The sequence below is a fragment of the Melanostigma gelatinosum genome (genome assembly GCF_949748355.1).
Source record: "Melanostigma gelatinosum genome assembly, chromosome: 20".
Lineage (NCBI taxonomy): Eukaryota > Metazoa > Chordata > Actinopteri > Perciformes > Zoarcidae > Melanostigma > Melanostigma gelatinosum.
In genome coordinates, this window is record NC_136653.1 from 12,825,712 (window position 1) to 12,844,328 (window position 18,617).

Consider the following 18,617-nt stretch of genomic DNA (forward strand, 5'->3'; position numbering starts at 1 on the left):
TAGCATGTCGAAAAAAGTCAAAAACAGTCATAGTACAGCATGTTGAAAAAAGTCTCAAACGGTCATAGTATAGCATGTCGAAAAAAGTCAAAAACGGTCATAGTATAGCATGTCGAAAAAAGTCAAAAACGGTCATAGTATAGCATGTTGAAAAAAGTCTCAAACGGTCATAGTATAGCATGTCGAAAAAAGTCAAAAACGGTCATAGTATAGCATGTCGAAAAAAGTCAAAAAAAACGGTCATAGTATAGCATGTCGAAAAAAGTCAAAAACGGTCATAGTATAGCATGTCGAAAAAAGTCAAAAACGGTCATAGTATAGCATGTCGAAAAAAGTCAAAAACGGTCATAGTATAGCATGTCGAAAAAAGTAAAAAAAAACGGTCATAGTATAGCATGTCGAAAAAAGTCAAAAACGGTCATAGTATAGCATGTCGAAAAAAGTCTCAAACGGTCATAGTATAACATGTCGAAAAAGTCTCAAACGGTCATAGTATAGCATGTTGAAAAAGTCAAAACCGGTCATAGTATAACATGTCGAAAAAAGTCAAAAACGGTCATAGTATAGCATGTCGAAAAAAGTAAAAAAAAACGGTCATAGTATAGCATGTCGAAAAAAGTCAAAAACGGTCATAGTATAGCATGTCGAAAAAAGTCTCAAACGGTCATAGTATAACATGTCGAAAAAAGTCTCAAACGGTCATAGTATAGCACGTCAATAAAAGTAAAAAACGGTCATAGTATAGCATGTCGAAAAAAGTCAAAAAAACGGTCATAGTATAGCATGTCGAAAAAAGTCAAAAAAAACGGTCATAGTATAGCATGTCGAAAAAAGTCAAAAACGGTCATAGTATAGCATGTCGAAAAAAGTCTCAAACGGTCATAGTATAGCACGTCAATAAAAGTCAAAAACGGTCATAGTATAGCATGTTGAAAAAAGTCAAAACCGGTCATAGTATAACATGTCGAAAAAAGTCAAAAACGGTCATAGTATAGCATGTCGAAAAAAGTCAAAAACGGTCATAGTATAGCACGTCAATAAAAGTCAAAAACGGTCATAGTATAGCATGTTGAAAAAAGTCAAAACCGGTCATAGTATAACATGTCGAAAAAAGTCAAAAACGGTCATAGTATAGCATGTCGAAAAAAGTCAAAAACGGTCATAGTATAGCACGTCAATAAAAGTCAAAAACGGTCATAGTATAGCATGTCGATAAAAGTCAAAAACGGTCATAGTATAGCATGTCGAAAAAAGTCAAAAAAAACGGTCATAGTATAGCATGTCGAAAAAAGTAAAAAAAAACGGTCATAGTATAGCATGTCGAAAAAAGTCAAAAACAGTCATAGTACAGCATGTCGATAAAAGTCTCAAACGGTCATAGTATAGCATGTTGAAAAAAGTCTCAAACGGTCATAGTATAGCATGTTGAAAAAAATCAAAAACGGTCATAGTATAGCATGTCGAAAAAAGTCAAAAACGGTCATAGTATAGCATGTCGAAAAAAGTCAAAAAAAACGGTCATAGTATATAGCATGTCGAAAAAAGTCAAAAACAGTCATAGTACAGCATGTTGAAAAAAGTCTCAAACGGTCATAGTATAGCATGTCGAAAAAAGTCAAAAACGGTCATAGTATAGCATGTCGAAAAAAGTCAAAAACGGTCATAGTATAGCATGTTGAAAAAAGTCTCAAACGGTCATAGTATAGCATGTCGAAAAAAGTCAAAAACGGTCATAGTATAGCATGTCGAAAAAAGTCAAAAAAAACGGTCATAGTATAGCATGTCGAAAAAAGTCAAAAACGGTCATAGTATAGCATGTCGAAAAAAGTCAAAAACGGTCATAGTATAGCATGTCGAAAAAAGTCAAAAACGGTCATAGTATAGCATGTCGAAAAAAGTAAAAAAAAACGGTCATAGTATAGCATGTCGAAAAAAGTCAAAAACGGTCATAGTATAGCATGTCGAAAAAAGTCTCAAACGGTCATAGTATAACATGTCGAAAAAGTCTCAAACGGTCATAGTATAGCATGTTGAAAAAGTCAAAACCGGTCATAGTATAACATGTCGAAAAAAGTCAAAAACGGTCATAGTATAGCATGTCGAAAAAAGTCAAAAACGGTCATAGTATAGCACGTCAATAAAAGTCAAAAACGGTCATAGTATAGCATGTCGAAAAAAGTCTCAAACGGTCATAGTATAGCATGTTGAAAAAAGTCTCAAACGGTCATAGTATAGCATGTTGAAAAAAGTCAAAACCGGTCATAGTATAACATGTCGAAAAAAGTCAAAAACGGTCATAGTATAGCATGTCGAAAAAAGTCAAAAACAGTCATAGTATAGCATGTCGAAAAAAGTCAAAAAAAACGGGCATAGTATAGCATGTCGAAAAAAGTCAAAAACAGTCATAGTACAGCATGTCGATAAAAGTCTCAAACGGTCATAGTATAGCATGTTGAAAAAAGTCTCAAACGGTCATAGTATAGCATGTTGAAAAAAATCAAAAACGGTCATAGTATAGCATGTCGAAAAAAGTCAAAAACGGTCATAGTATAGCATGTCGAAAAAAGTCAAAAACGGTCATAGTATAGCATGTCGAAAAAAGTCTCAAACGGTCATAGTATAGCACGTCAATAAAAGTCAAAAACAGTCATAGTACAGCATGTCGATAAAAGTCTCAAACGGTCATAGTATAGCATGTTGAAAAAAGTCTCAAACGGTCATAGTATAGCATGTTGAAAAAAATCAAAAACGGTCATAGTATAGCATGTCGAAAAAAGTCAAAAACGGTCATAGTATAGCATGTCGAAAAAAGTCAAAAACGGTCATAGTATAGCATGTCGAAAAAAGTCTCAAACGGTCATAGTATAGCACGTCAATAAAAGTAAAAAACGGTCATAGTATAGCATGTCGAAAAAAGTCAAAAAAACGGTCATAGTATAGCATGTCGAAAAAAGTCAAAAAAAACGGTCATAGTATAGCATGTCGAAAAAAGTCAAAAACGGTCATAGTATAGCATGTCGAAAAAAGTCTCAAACGGTCATAGTATAGCACGTCAATAAAAGTCAAAAACGGTCATAGTATAGCATGTTGAAAAAAGTCAAAACCGGTCATAGTATAACATGTCGAAAAAAGTCAAAAACGGTCATAGTATAGCATGTCGAAAAAAGTCAAAAACGGTCATAGTATAGCACGTCAATAAAAGTCAAAAACGGTCATAGTATAGCATGTTGAAAAAAGTCAAAACCGGTCATAGTATAACATGTCGAAAAAAGTCAAAAACGGTCATAGTATAGCATGTCGAAAAAAGTCAAAAACGGTCATAGTATAGCACGTCAATAAAAGTCAAAAACGGTCATAGTATAGCATGTCGATAAAAGTCAAAAACGGTCATAGTATAGCATGTCGAAAAAAGTCAAAAAAAACGGTCATAGTATAGCATGTCGAAAAAAGTAAAAAAAAACGGTCATAGTATAGCATGTCGAAAAAAGTCAAAAACAGTCATAGTACAGCATGTCGATAAAAGTCTCAAACGGTCATAGTATAGCATGTTGAAAAAAGTCTCAAACGGTCATAGTATAGCATGTTGAAAAAAATCAAAAACGGTCATAGTATAGCATGTCGAAAAAAGTCAAAAACGGTCATAGTATAGCATGTCGAAAAAAGTCAAAAAAAACGGTCATAGTATATAGCATGTCGAAAAAAGTCAAAAACAGTCATAGTACAGCATGTCGATAAAAGTCTCAAACGGTCATAGTATAGCATGTTGAAAAAAGTCTCAAACGGTCATAGTATAGCATGTCGAAAAAAGTCAAAAACGGTCATAGTATAGCATGTCGAAAAAAGTCAAAAACGGTCATAGTATAGCATGTCGAAAAAAGTCTCAAACGGTCATAGTATAGCATGTTGAAAAAAGTCTCAAACGGTCATAGTATAGCATGTCGAAAAAAGTCAAAAACGGTCATAGTATAGCATGTCGAAAAAAGTCAAAAACGGTCATAGTATAGCATGTCGAAAAAAGTCAAAAACGGTCATAGTATAGCATGTCGAAAAAAGTAAAAAAAAACGGTCATAGTATAGCATGTCGAAAAAAGTCAAAAACGGTCATAGTATAGCATGTCGAAAAAAGTCTCAAACGGTCATAGTATAACATGTCGAAAAAAGTCTCAAACGGTCATAGTATAGCATGTTGAAAAAGTCAAAACCGGTCATAGTATAACATGTCGAAAAAAGTCAAAAACGGTCATAGTATAGCATGTCGAAAAAAGTCAAAAACGGTCATAGTATAGCACGTCAATAAAAGTCAAAAACGGTCATAGTATAGCATGTCGATAAAAGTCAAAAACGGTCATAGTATAGCATGTCGAAAAAAGTCAAAAAAACGGTCATAGTATAGCATGTCGAAAAAAGTCAAAAAAAACGGTCATAGTATAGCATGTCGAAAAAAGTCAAAAACGGTCATAGTATAGCATGTCGAAAAAAGTCAAAAACGGTCATAGTATAGCATGTCGGAAAAAGTCAAAAAAAAACGGGCATAGTATAGCATGTCGAAAAAAGTCAAAAACAGTCATAGTACAGCATGTCGATAAAAGTCTCAAACGGTCATAGTATAGCATGTTGAAAAAAGTGTCAAACGGTCATAGTATAGCATGTTGAAAAAAATCAAAAACGGTCATAGTATAGCATGTCGAAAAAAGTCAAAAACGGTCATAGTATAGCATGTCGAAAAAAGTCAAAAAAAACGGTCATAGTATAGCATGTCGAAAAAAGTCAAAAACAGTCATAGTACAGCATGTCGATAAAAGTCTCAAACGGTCATAGTATAGCATGTTGAAAAAAGTCAAAACCGGTCATAGTATAACATGTCGAAAAAAGTCAAAAACGGTCATAGTATAGCATGTCGAAAAAAGTCAAAAACGGTCATACTATTACATACTATATAGTATAGTATGTCAAAAAACATGGGGGAAGAACAAAAATGATGAATAGGGAAAGCAGGGGAGTATGTGTGGGGTGATGAGTAGATTGCAGGCAGGTGAGTTGAATGAGTGCAGTGTGGGGTTGGCAGAGGAAAGAGTCAGGGGCAGGTGATTGACACAAAGACACAGGAGGGAGCCGGGAGGAGACCAGGGGCGGAGCCACAGGAACACAGGGGGCAAAGCCTAAACCGTGACACTACTACTACAACTGCAGAGGACATTTTCAGCTCAGGTTCAAACTACAACATCTTTTCATTCAATAAATTTGAGAAGTTGAAAATGTTCCTCGATTTGGGTCGCGGCTTTGTCATTAAGGGGTGATGGTGGGTCCCGCAGCTAAACCAGTTGAGAACGACTGCTATAGAGTGTCGTAACAAAAGTCACATTATAATGTGCCATGAAAATATCGAAAAAAATTAATAATATAGTATGTGTCAACACCCGGGAATTGGGAGACCAGACAAGTTTAAATGTCATTAATAAGCATATTTACTCACAAAACAGCAGAGAACAGAACAAACCTGAAAGTCAAGAATCATGTACGGATTTGTGAAAATGTCTGCAGCAAACAAAAGAAAAATGCGAGGAGCGCCAGCAAGACCGTGGAAGGGTGGTGGGCTCTCATATCAGAACCACATAGAGCCCAGGTGAGGCTCATCAAGTCAACGATCCGGATCCTGCAAGACAAAGAAGAGTCAGCGAAACAAAGACGCACAGACACCTAGTGGAGTGGAGGAGTTATCACATAGTCATAAAAAAACAGTCATAGTATAGCATGTCGAAAAAAGTCAAAAACGGTCATAGTATAGCATGTCGAAAAAAGTCTCAAACGGTCATAGTATAACATGTCGAAAAAAGTCTCAAACGGTCATAGTATAGCATGTTGAAAAAGTCAAAACCGGTCATAGTATAACATGTCGAAAAAAGTCAAAAACGGTCATAGTATAGCATGTCGAAAAAAGTCAAAAACGGTCATAGTATAGCACGTCAATAAAAGTCAAAAACGGTCATAGTATAGCATGTCGATAAAAGTCAAAAACGGTCATAGTATAGCATGTCGAAAAAAGTCAAAAAAACGGTCATAGTATAGCATGTCGAAAAAAGTCAAAAAAAACGGTCATAGTATAGCATGTCGAAAAAAGTCAAAAACGGTCATAGTATAGCATGTCGAAAAAAGTCAAAAACAGTCATAGTACAGCATGTCGATAAAAGTCTCAAACGGTCATAGTATAGCATGTTGAAAAAAGTGTCAAACGGTCATAGTATAGCATGTTGAAAAAAATCAAAAACGGTCATAGTATAGCATGTCGAAAAAAGTCAAAAACGGTCATAGTATAGCATGTCGAAAAAAGTCAAAAACGGTCATAGTATAGCATGTCGAAAAAAGTCAAAAAAAACGGTCATAGTATAGCATGTTGAAAAAAGTCAAAACCGGTCATAGTATAACATGTCGAAAAAAGTCAAAAACGGTCATAGTATAGCATGTCGAAAAAAGTCAAAAACGGTCATAGTATAGCACGTCAATAAAAGTCAAAAACGGTCATAGTATAGCATGTCGATAAAAGTCAAAAACGGTCATAGTATAGCATGTCGAAAAAAGTCAAAAAAACGGTCATAGTATAGCATGTCGAAAAAAGTCAAAAAAAACGGTCATAGTATAGCATGTCGAAAAAAGTCAAAAACGGTCATAGTATAGCATGTCGAAAAAAGTCAAAAACGGTCATAGTATAGCATGTCGGAAAAAGTCAAAAAAAAACGGGCATAGTATAGCATGTCGAAAAAAGTCAAAAACAGTCATAGTACAGCATGTCGATAAAAGTCTCAAACGGTCATAGTATAGCATGTTGAAAAAAGTGTCAAACGGTCATAGTATAGCATGTTGAAAAAAATCAAAAACGGTCATAGTATAGCATGTCGAAAAAAGTCAAAAACGGTCATAGTATAGCATGTCGAAAAAAGTCAAAAACGGTCATAGTATAGCATGTCGAAAAAAGTCAAAAAAAACGGTCATAGTATAGCATGTCGAAAAAAGTCAAAAACAGTCATAGTACAGCATGTCGATAAAAGTCTCAAACGGTCATAGTATAGCATGTTGAAAAAAGTCAAAACCGGTCATAGTATAACATGTCGAAAAAAGTCAAAAACGGTCATAGTATAGCATGTCGAAAAAAGTCAAAAACGGTCATACTATTACATACTATATAGTATAGTATGTCAAAAAACATGGGGGAAGAACAAAAATGATGAATAGGGAAAGCAGGGGAGTATGTGTGGGGTGATGAGTAGATTGCAGGCAGGTGAGTTGAATGAGTGCAGTGTGGGGTTGGCAGAGGAAAGAGTCAGGGGCAGGTGATTGACACAAAGACACAGGAGGGAGCCGGGAGGAGACCAGGGGCGGAGCCACAGGAACACAGGGGGCAAAGCCTAAACCGTGACACTACTACTACAACTGCAGAGGACATTTTCAGCTCAGGTTCAAACTACAACATCTTTTCATTCAATAAATTTGAGAAGTTGAAAATGTTCCTCGATTTGGGTCGCGGCTTTGTCATTAAGGGGTGATGGTGGGTCCCGCAGCTAAACCAGTTGAGAACGACTGCTATAGAGTGTCGTAACAAAAGTCACATTATAATGTGCCATGAAAATATCGAAAAAAATTAATAATATAGTATGTGTCAACACCCGGGAATTGGGAGACCAGACAAGTTTAAATGTCATTAATAAGCATATTTACTCACAAAACAGCAGAGAACAGAACAAACCTGAAAGTCAAGAATCATGTACGGATTTGTGAAAATGTCTGCAGCAAACAAAAGAAAAATGCGAGGAGCGCCAGCAAGACCGTGGAAGGGTGGTGGGCTCTCATATCAGAACCACATAGAGCCCAGGTGAGGCTCATCAAGTCAACGATCCGGATCCTGCAAGACAAAGAAGAGTCAGCGAAACAAAGACGCACAGACACCTAGTGGAGTGGAGGAGTTATCACATAGTCATAAATTAACATAATAATATTTCTATACAATTACATGTTTTAGGACATTCTACACAATAACAAAATGCTGGTTTGTAAAATGCTTAAGGGGTTTGGTCGATACGCCACACTGTAACTCAGCCGTTAACAGTGTTTCATTTCAGGAAGTGTATCCTCTAAGCTCCCTATTAAGTGCAAATGTGATGTTGTCAAATGTCGAGGTCTGTTTGTGTTCCTCCCTCCCTCCCTGCGGACAGAGAGGTGTGCATTTCGGGGACGCACAGTGACCTAGAAACACAGAGCCATCCCCTTATTCAAGTGAAGGGGTTGCATTCACGCTCAAACGGTCAGGGTTTTCACCGTCCCTTTCAAGTGTCGTGAAACAAAGTGACCTGGAACAAACAGGTCTTTAATAAGAGCTGTACTGGGGCCTGCCCACAAGTGGTTTATCGTTTCACTGTAGTTCCAGGACTCTTAACCAGGACAGTGCAGCGCTCTGCTGGTGCAAAAATGCTGAATTGTTTTATCCGGCCTCAAATGGACATTTAAGGTTCAGGTACACCTACTTTTTTTTTTTCTTTCTTTGTGCCAGTTGACTCTATCAGCAGGGATCAGAGAATTTAGCCTGTCTGCCAAATTATAACTTTGTCGACTCCTCAAATCCAAAATGCCCTAAATATGTTTAGGTGAAACCAGTCTGGGCTCCAAAGAACCTTGTTAAAAGATCCCAAAAGATAGTTTTACACAGTGATCAGAAATAAATGACAGAGCAAACAAGCGACATGTGACAACAGCTCCTGGTCCCATAGTAACCTGTGTGTCTGTGTATTCAAGAGGGGCACTCAGAGGTAAAATATATGGCAACCGGGCTCATTGTGCCGCAAATCTGTATACACACGCCGAAATCTAGGGGCCTATAACCTTTCCACTGCTCTCTGACATTTCACAATATGATTTACGACTCCGCAGTGACAGATGCACCTCGCTCACTTGACGTCTCACAAGAGACTCACTCAGGGTCATGATTTACGTTGTACTCCTCCGGTACAGAGCAAGCACTGCCACATGACAATTCTCCGTGTTCTTCGAGGTAACTTGTAACCTGCTCAGCCTCACCTATCTGTCTCCGAGAGATGAACCTCGGCCTTAAGACTGTGTTGTGTAATGACACAAGCCAAGTCAAACATCCAACTTCAACTCTTTAAATAATGACTCATGCATGCGTGTCCTAGCCGGGTTCTCTATTCACAAGAAATAAGATAAAAGACTTTCTCACATGCCACCGCATGGATAAATGCAGTACACAAACAAAGTACTGAAACTCATAAACACATCAACAGATAATGTATGGACACTCCCTTAACGTCTCTCTCACACTCTCTCTCTCTCACACACACACACACACACACACACACACACACACACACACACACACACACACACACACACACACACACACACACACACACACACACACACACACACACACACACACACACACACACACACACACACACACACACACACACACACAGCAAATGTACAGACGTAAACATGGAGGGAGGAAGTTGAGTGAATTCAGATGATAGTGGACAAAAGCTTCCATTCATGGGACAGAAACTGACTGGACTCATCAGGAAGAAACAAACTAACTATTATTCATCTTTCCTTAAATATTTGTTTCAGGTTAAATATTTTTGAGGTCATGATACACTGTACCACCATGTACAACATAGTAGTTAAAGAGTCTTTTTGTCCTACATTGTACTATCGTGTTTAATGGCCGACACACCTCCGTGTGTGTGTGTGTGTGTGTGTGTGTGTGTGTGTGTGTAACGTACAGATACGGCGTTGGGAGGCGACTTCATCCGCGTTCCTTTACAACAGGTGGGGCGAGAGATGAAAAGGTGAACATTTGTCAACAAAAGGTTTCGAAACTATAGCAACCCAGGTCAGGGGTTACCGTGGCGACAGCCAGTTTGCATTCCCCACGTAGGCGAGATTGAGCGAGGATTCACCGTGTTCGACGCCCATCTCAAGACACTAAATACAAATACAACAAATACAACCTCTCTCTCTCTGCGCCCGTCAAATAAACTCGTCGTGTGACTTCAGCCTCTGACATGGCAGCTGGTGACAGAGTTTGAAGACCGCAAACACACACACACACTGTTCAGCATCTCAAGACACCTCGAGACAGCTACCATGGGCGTAATCTCCTTTCCTCTGTGCTCGGAGCAGGGTGCGTTACTGTAGGAAGGCTGATTGCCTTTGACAGGTGCACCGTGAGGGCAGGAGGTCCAGGGTTGGGGGCCTGTCAGATGTAAAACATACAGGCTTTGATGTGCACTTCCAACGTGCTGGAGCCACAGCACACTGATGCAGCTGGAAGAGTTGCATCAGTGGACAGATCAAATCAGCAGTGGAAATGTAATCTGTGTGTGTGTGTGTTAGCATTCGTGACATTTTAGGGGACTTAGATTTACAAAATGAAATGTCCATTTGGAAAACAGACACTTGTCAAAATAAGTTTTTACTTTGACTTCTGAGGTCAGTCTGGGTTCAACCCCCTCAAACTTCACTATACACCGATTCAGACACATGCTCCTCAGTGAAGCTGCTGCTGATGATTATGGTGAAAGATGAAGGCCATTACTGCCGCTTGACCTACCTGCTTATGGCCAGAAGAAGAATCAAAGGACCCAAACAGACCCCCCTCCGCAAGCTGTTTTTTCAAGAAGAAAAAGCATCCAGATTATTACAGATATCGGCTCCTTCTATAGCAGTCAGCATAGGGAGGCCTCGTCCCCTGCTAGTGCTCCCTGCAGAGGCCTCGTTTGTTTCCCATGAGATGAAGGAGGAACTGCTCAAATAAAAGCTGACCTTGCAGAGTTCACAACATCCTCAGACATTCAGGCTCCCTGAGCAAACAAAACATGAAAAATTCTTGCAAAAATGTCTTGCAATTTTTTCCTAAAATGAATACGCATGAAGGAAAGCTTCCTTTTGGACATTGGGTTTTGCAGTGATCTGAAAAATATCTTTTTGCACCGCATGAATAAGAGCAGGCCTGAAAATAGGATAAGTATTTTTTTTTTTCTTTCAGCTGCTTCCCACTGTCTTTATGCTAAGCTAAGCTAACGGGCTACTGGCTGTATATTCCTATTTCGTGTACAGATAGTTCAGGAAGTGAACTCACGAGAAAGCAAAATAAGCCGGAATTTCCCCAAAAATATCAAAAGAAATCTGATAACTCAATTACCTGATCACATGAAGCTACAAAGCACAACAAAGAAGTGTCTGGATATTTAGAAGATTACAGTAGCCTGAAAGAGAGAAAGAGAGAGAGGTGAGAAGCAAAGGGTGGCTTTACAATGCTCAGCGGGCCCCTTTGGCACAATTGTCTGGAGACCTGCCAACTGCTCACATTCCTGCCTTTCTTTTGGGACTCAGAGGTCTGGGGTGGCAGACTGGCTGGGCGAGACTGGCATCAGGGTCACACTAAATCTGCAGGGAGAGGGTAAGAAAGAAAATGGGTAAACAACAATAAGACAGGTGAGAAGAGGGAGAGAGAGAGAGAGAGAGAGAGAGAGAGAGAGAACAGAAGTAGGAGGCAAAACCACTCACCCCTCCCTTGCCCTCACTGTCTCCTCCTGTGTGCGATCAACTGGAGGGAGGTGCTCAGCTGGGAACAAGGAGAGAGTCACCAGCTCTGAAGGGAGAGGACGCACACACACACAATACGAGAGACACGGGAGTCTGATCAGCGCTGGAACGGGCCGTCCTGTGCTGTAGGTTTACTCTGCAGACCCGTTCCTGGAAGGAAACAAGAGGGGCTGGACGCAGGAGACGGACGCAGGAATTCCAGGTCACAAGGGCTCCTGTCTTGGCTGGGTTGGGCTGGTTATTCCCACCTCTCCCTCTCACAGCTATGAGTGTGACAGATGTGGAGTAGGACCAGGGAGGGACTAATCACTGACAAACTCAGAGGCTTTAACTTCAAGGGTCTGACCTGACCCCCTTCAGGATGGGGTCCTCTGTGGAGTTTGCATGTTTGCTGTTGGTGGTCTCCACTCTGGGAAAGAACCACTTGGTGTCCGGGGGTTGTTCGGGGAAATGCTGCCGAGGCAGAGACTTCAGCTGTCTGACCACCGACTGGAGGATGGACCGTGTGTACGGGACGTGCTACTGCGACGAGGGCTGCGCGAGGACCAACGACTGCTGCTTCGACTACTTCACAGAATGCCCAGGTGAGGGAGGACAGGAAGGGATCAGTGCGAATGAGTCACAAGTGGAGTTTTTTGTGCACACACACACACAACTATGCAAAACCAGTGGGAGATAACCTGTCGCATGAGATAACCCTCGCTAAAGGCAGAGAGAAGATTGTTTTTTTAGTACCTGGGCTGCTTATCTGATGACACAGAGCTGTGCATGTGAAGTTGTCTGAGCACATTTATCTCCACCTCCTGACTTGTGCACTAGAAACAACGACAGCTCGTGTTGTTTTTTTCTTCTGGAGCACACATCATGTCTGCTACATCACAAAAAACCTACCATAATCAGTTCAGCACATAACCCAGGCAGCTCTGTGTCCAGCCTCATTTCAGCAGACTGGCCCACATAATGGAATTAGTCAAAAAATATTTGAAGAATGTGATTCTGTCAATCAGTTGTAGCAATTACAGTTCCAGGCAAACAAGCCGAGCGTACACCTAATATGCGTTATCGGCCGATAAGAGACTAAATCGGCACGCTTAATGCAGCAAAGCTTAATCATCGAGAAAACCGGGAGCGACTGAAAAGAAATCACAGGACTTGGTGATTGAATGGGTTGCTCACTTGGCATAATCTCAAACCACTCGGAGTAGAGCAGGAAACACTAATTCTACAAGCCACAATCAATGCTTCATTGATCTGAAGTTATTTGCTGGATATTTAGCTCCATTACACGGCTTCACAGGGAGACTGTAATTATGCAGTCGGCTGCAAGCTTTTACTGTTGCTGTGACTCACCTCTGCACACACTCAACTAAACCAATCAGTGTTGGCGCTGGGGTCCAATTTCTCTGAGTTCCACTGCAGTTTTGATTGTTTGCTACCACAAAAAGGATACCCTGTAATATTCTTTCTCCCACAACATGGGCGCCAACATTCAGCTCAGGACTGCACCGTGAGCGACTGGAGCTTTTGGAGCGGCTGTGCCAAGTCCTGCCAGGCTTCAGTGCGGGTCCGTGTTCGTCACGTAGAGCAGCAGCCCAGTAACAGTGGAGAGCCCTGTCCTAGCCTGGAGCAACGAAGCGGCTGCAGGGAGTACAGAGACCAGAAGGGTGGCCACTGTGGCCTAAACTCAGGTACGCAAATACACGAGCCACACCTTGCTTTACTGTACCTGCAAACTGCTTTTGATTTGGATTGTTTTTTTCTTTTTTATATCAGGTCCTGCATTCATCACCAGCATGGAGTTTGGCAAGGGAAGGCCGAAGCATGACAACTACGGAAACCCCCTGGACCCCGGGTAGGTTTCACATCCTGCTCCGATAAAGCCCCAAGTACTCTTTCAAATTCAAAAGTTCATGAATGCTAACAGGGGTTAAACTTCATTCGAGCATTATGCTGTTGTAACCTAAACCCTTTAAAAAAAAACATGTCCCCATGTACCAGTAGGTGTTTGCTCACCTGCACGTCTGTCTACAAGCCATTAAATACAGCAAACGTTGAGAGGCTGCCGGCAAACCCTTTTGAAACGAGACCAGTCTTTAATAAAGACCGTCACATGAAAAGCACACGCACAAAAGGCCTCGATGACAGTACGTGAGGTATTGTGTGCGGTTTACTGGGTCCCCATTGGTCGAATGATCATTCCATACTCGTACATTGCCTGGTGTGGAAAATGATCCCTGTAAATGTACTTTAGTCTCTCGAGCTCGATTCACTGGTCTTAACATCCCAGCAATGACTGTGTGACCCTTGTGACCCTGCCGCCTATTCCCCGCAGGTTCTGTGTGGAATTCACGCTGGAGTCCCGGACACCCCACTGTACAGTGGAGAACCGGCCACACACACACTGGACGCGCTACATAACAGAAGGATTTAAAGTGTGTGTGGCATGTGAACCGCCTGCCATGCGCAACAATAGTGGCAGCTGCCAAGGAGACGGTCTGGAATCAGACAAGTATGAACAAAACATATATGTATGCGTGTGTGTGTGTTCTTTGAGGTTCGTACAAACCTGGTTTACTAAAGAGTTGATACAAGATCACGTTACATTTCATGTTTTGTTGTCACTATAGATGTGAATGTGTGAAATGACGCACATGGCGGTGATAAAAACATTAGTGGCTGTGACTGTGTTGCAGAGAAGCTTTGCTCCACTGGCAGGCAGTGGGGAACCATCAGTGCAGCGGGACCTGGAAGAAGGTCCAGCAAACCCAGCAGTGCAACTGTCCGCCACAACACAGCTTCGTCTTCATCTGATCTAAACGAAGCGCCGCGCAACACTCTCTGATCTGGAGTCCACGGTAACACCTCACAGCCGAGCTCCGCTCACCAGCGAGACTGAAACACTGTGTTCAGGTCAGATGCTTCAAAAAAGGCGTTCAGCTCGAAGAAGAGACTCAAGACTTGTGCGATGCAATTTTGTCTCTAATAAATAATATGCTAGTGATATTAAAAAAAAAAGTATGTTTAGCTCTGCAATCACCATGCACGTTCCCATTGCAGCACACGATGTAAAGACACGGTTGTAACCTGTACAGTATTTCACATTTTTATTACAAATTAAGCATTTATCAAAAGAAGATTTTACGTAATTTTTATTGTAACAAACTACTGTTGTATTAGTTTGTTACAGTGTTATAGCAAAAATGTTTAACTTAAAATGATAACAATATTTTACATTTGTGAACTGATCCCCCACCAAGAAAATAAAACCAAACAAACTGTTCCAGATGATGAGGCAACACTGACAGCTGAGTTCAGTGAGTTGAGTGCCCTCTAGTGGTATGAAACACAACAACATAAAGGATATATTTCAAGAGTTTAGCCAATGTGTTTAAAGGGGTTGAATGAGTGCAGTAGCTAATCCCATGTATCAATAAATTAGAGGTGACTACTTATAGATTCTGTTAACTATCTGTTAAATGTATCTCATCACAGAAGGCCATGGCTGTAGCTCAATTCATCATCATGTGCTGAGTGCCCTCTGGTGGTATATCGTCTTGGTGCAAACAGAGCAGCAGCAACACACTGATGACACCTTCAGACATTAAGCTCTGGGCTGATAAAGGGTTAGGTCAAGCCTTATTTACAGGTACATTGCTACAAAGTAAAAGGTAGAGAGTGACTCCCCCCTCTTTAGCCTACTTTGTTTGTCTTTAGTAGAACTCTCCAGCGGTCTTTGAGCATGGTGCCAGTGCGGCCGTCAAAGTCAAAATCCATTAATATGTGAGACCAATTCCCCTGGCCGTGACGTCGAACGCCAATCTTAAGGTACCGGTCCAGCTCGTATGTCCATTTCTAAACAAAGTAAAACACAAGGGATGCAATTTTCAGAAATCCGCCCCAAAGTCAGCATTTGAGCTTCATGTATTCACTTGATTTGGGATTAATATACTGGTCATGAATGAGCGGTGCGCTTCAATTTACCCGAGCTGGTTTTCTTGTTTTTTCGATCTTCGAGGTGTCCATTGACTTCACGGATGTCAGCTCTGATAACTCTGATGGTGGGAGGTTTAACTTCATCATTAGTTCTTCATTTTATAGAAAAGTATTGATACATCAGATCAAATGAAAATACAATGTTTTTAAAAGAAAAAACAGGAAAGACAAAAAAAACCTACCGTTGCGGGAGATTCTTCTGAGAGAGACAAACGGCTTCTTGCATGAATCAGTTTCCCACATGTCCGAAATCTTCGTTGACAGTAGTTTCCGTTTTGTTCTGTCATACAGTGAGACATAACTATTAGTAACCCCACAGCTTGCTGAATGTCTGCTTTTACCCAAACACTGATTTCTACTAACCTCAAACAAACAGCCTTCTTCTTCTTTTGCCTGTTAGGACGTAAATGTACAGGATATTCTTCAATACAGAACAGAAATGGACCATGTGCACATTTCAATCAATAAACCTGAGGGTGTTAAAAAAGCATTTCCTACTTTCTGTTCTCTGTTGATTTGTTGGCTTCTTCTGACAGAGAGCTGTCCTGTGTCATCACGTCCTCCAAACCCTCAGTGTTTTTTGACGACTGCACCATCTTTGTGGCTTCCTGATAGAAGAGGCAGACAAAAACACACACTAACATATTAGTTACTGAACATTATTTGATCTTCAAGATCAAGCTAACACGGGATGAGTGATTGATATACAAATGGTCATTTAGTGGGCGAAGTATTCCTTTAAGTACCGCTATAATGTGAAAGCAAAGATAACGAGGCCTGTCATTATAATAGCCTTCTACGTTTAACCTTGTTCAGCGGCTTCTATGTAAATCATTTTTGAAACTTTCTTGCATAAAGCGGGTCTGTTCAACCACGAGGAGGACTCTGAGGCATGTGGCGGTTTGTCCTTCCAACACATTCTGATGACAAATTGTCAATTAACTATGACTGATAATGTCACATCAGCACCTTCAGTTGGTCAAAGGACGAGAGTGTACCCGAGCGGCGCACAACATCAAGAAAATGTATGGACTGCTGTTTGTTAAACCTTGCCGTTAGCTGTAGCTAAATATTGGTCATCTGATGTATTGGCCAATTAAATGACGTGTATCCGAAGATATTCTCCATTTTCAGTTTCCAAATAGTCTACTGGTGTACGATATGTCGGGCCCTACAACACACTGGCTCAGGCCCTGTACCTTGAGGAGGTAGTCAGAGGGATTCTTCTCCAAGTAGGCATCTAAGTAAGATTTGATTGTCTCCAGCAGGCGGCTGAAGCTGAAGCTCATGAGGAACGGGTGGTCGGTTTCCCTCTGTGTCACTATTGTCGACAGCTTCACCATCATGTTCTGTTGAGAAATATTAGTTGTTGAGCATTAAAGTCATTCTGGGCCAGCAAATATTCCAGTATTGACCCCGTGCTTTTGAAAAGAAAAGAGACAGTAATGGACATACAGACCTGTGGAGATTCATGGTTATTCTCAAACCACTTCAGGGCAGAGGAGGCGGAAGAGCTTTTTCCTTTCTCCAAGCACACAGCCACAGACTGGGAAGATGGGCAAATGCATCAGCATCTTAATCAAAATCAAGACAAAGCATCCCTGTGTGACATCAGGACTTTAACAGCAGACTGGAGCGTTCTCCAGAATTAATTTCATTCTTTCAGTCACATTTAAAGCCATGTCTGGACATTCTTCGATCTTGTGTTAATACACCCAAAAAATAATTGATAAGATTACCTGGACAAGCAAAAGATGGGTGATGTTTTTGAACAAACTTTCATCTTCCACACTGTCCTCTAGGTCTGACCATATTTTGGAAGCAGACATCAGAGGCATCACACGGTCTTCCTCTTCAAACAGGACATCTGGGGGAAACCAGTGTATCATATGGTTAAAACAGGCCGTAGAGGGCTTGTGAGTGTGTGGACATTAGTACTTATGTGTGTATGCAGAGTAAAGAAGCATAGGATACATTTTAAAAGTTAAGTTAAGTATCCAACACATGAGTAAGAAGGTTTTTCATTAGAAAGAGTGGCTGAACACTTTTGTTTGATATATATATATATATATATATATATATATATATATATATATATATATATATATATATATATATATATATATTCATTATAGCCTAGCTTCTATGGGGATGCTTGCTGTAGGTTCTGACCTCCATGCAGTACCAACTTCAACAAGTAAATGCAGATGTAGACAGATGTTTGAGAGTAAGGCCTGAGCCAGCTGCTGACTTACCCAATTTATTTCCATGTATGACTCTTGCAAGGAAGGCACAAATAATCCTTTTCTCATGATGGCCATTTCCTTTCAGCAATGGACAAATGGCTAAAATCAAAAAGTAAACAACTATTTACAAAACTGTGTTAGCCACTAGGTTTTAAAAATCAACAAAGACATTAAGATGGTGTATCATTAACATTAATGTAACGAAATTACCATTTCATTCTTCCAATACTAATTACTAAAATAATTCCAAAGCACGTGTCAGGGGTAAAACGTATGTTACTTTCATCATTATGTTTTTTTAAAGAATTAAATAAATGTATGTTGTTGTATGGAACTCACAATTCACTGTTATAGGTTGTTGACGCTACTGGGTTTAAAAGCAGTACAATGTTACTTCTACATTGGTTCAACAGCCATTGTAAATGCTTAGGGGCTGTGAAATTGTACAACTGTACAAATTCACCGTTTGATTTTTGATTTGATTTAATTGTATAAAACAATGTAAATACATGTATAAATATAAAAATACAAATAATACAAATAAATACATTAAAAAATAGAGGGTGACACAAAAAAGCGAAAAACACTTGTTTCCATTGTGGCCCACAGTTAACGTTACCCGGTTAAGAACTTAACGTTAGCTTGTTTGTTGTCCATTTGAGTGCACGAGTTATTAACGTTGATTCGAATAAACGAATTTTAAACACTTATCGCTAAAGGTAAAAGTTACCCCTGATATCTGTACATTCGGCAGAGATGCTGCCT

The 18,617-nt window shown here is 40.3% G+C and overlaps 2 protein-coding genes across 2 annotated transcripts; one reads left to right on the forward strand and one right to left on the reverse strand.

Moving 5' to 3' along the window:
- The first annotated feature begins 11,683 nt into the window (after positions 1-11,683).
- sbspon (somatomedin B and thrombospondin type 1 domain containing) lies at positions 11,684-14,448 on the forward strand. Its single transcript, XM_079292025.1, has 5 exons — positions 11,684-12,197; positions 13,107-13,301; positions 13,387-13,465; positions 13,946-14,122; positions 14,307-14,448. The coding sequence occupies exons 1-5, from the start codon at positions 11,975-11,977 to the stop codon at positions 14,422-14,424; spliced, it is 792 nt and encodes a 263-aa protein (XP_079148151.1). The 5' UTR covers positions 11,684-11,974; the 3' UTR covers positions 14,425-14,448.
- Positions 14,449-15,294: 846 nt separating this feature from the next.
- terf1 (telomeric repeat binding factor (NIMA-interacting) 1) lies at positions 15,295-17,946 on the reverse strand. The gene is made up of 9 exons (XM_079292024.1): positions 17,862-17,946; positions 17,346-17,473; positions 17,066-17,152; positions 16,806-16,955; positions 16,105-16,214; positions 15,970-15,999; positions 15,789-15,886; positions 15,595-15,665; positions 15,295-15,465 (listed from the first exon to the last, which is right to left on the reverse strand). The coding sequence occupies exons 2-9, from the start codon at positions 17,442-17,444 to the stop codon at positions 15,304-15,306; spliced, it is 807 nt and encodes a 268-aa protein (XP_079148150.1). The 5' UTR covers positions 17,445-17,473; positions 17,862-17,946; the 3' UTR covers positions 15,295-15,303.
- Between the last annotated feature and the right edge of the window lie 671 nt (positions 17,947-18,617).

Coding starts and splice junctions, on each gene's coding strand:
- sbspon (XM_079292025.1), top strand. CDS start 11,975: ATGGGGTCCTCTGTGGAGTTTGCATGTTTGCTGTTGGTGGTCTCCACT. Junction 12,198..13,106: donor CTACTTCACAGAATGCCCAG/GTGAGGGAGGAC, acceptor GCCAACATTCAG/CTCAGGACTGCACCGTGAGC. Junction 13,302..13,386: donor CCACTGTGGCCTAAACTCAG/GTACGCAAATAC, acceptor TTTTTATATCAG/GTCCTGCATTCATCACCAGC.
- terf1 (XM_079292024.1), bottom strand. CDS start 17,444: ATGCCTCTGATGTCTGCTTCCAAAATATGGTCAGACCTAGAGGACAGT. Junction 16,956..17,065: donor ATAACCATGAATCTCCACAG/GTCTGTATGTCC, acceptor ATTTCTCAACAG/AACATGATGGTGAAGCTGTC. Junction 16,215..16,805: donor CCTCTGACTACCTCCTCAAG/GTACAGGGCCTG, acceptor CTCTTCTATCAG/GAAGCCACAAAGATGGTGCA.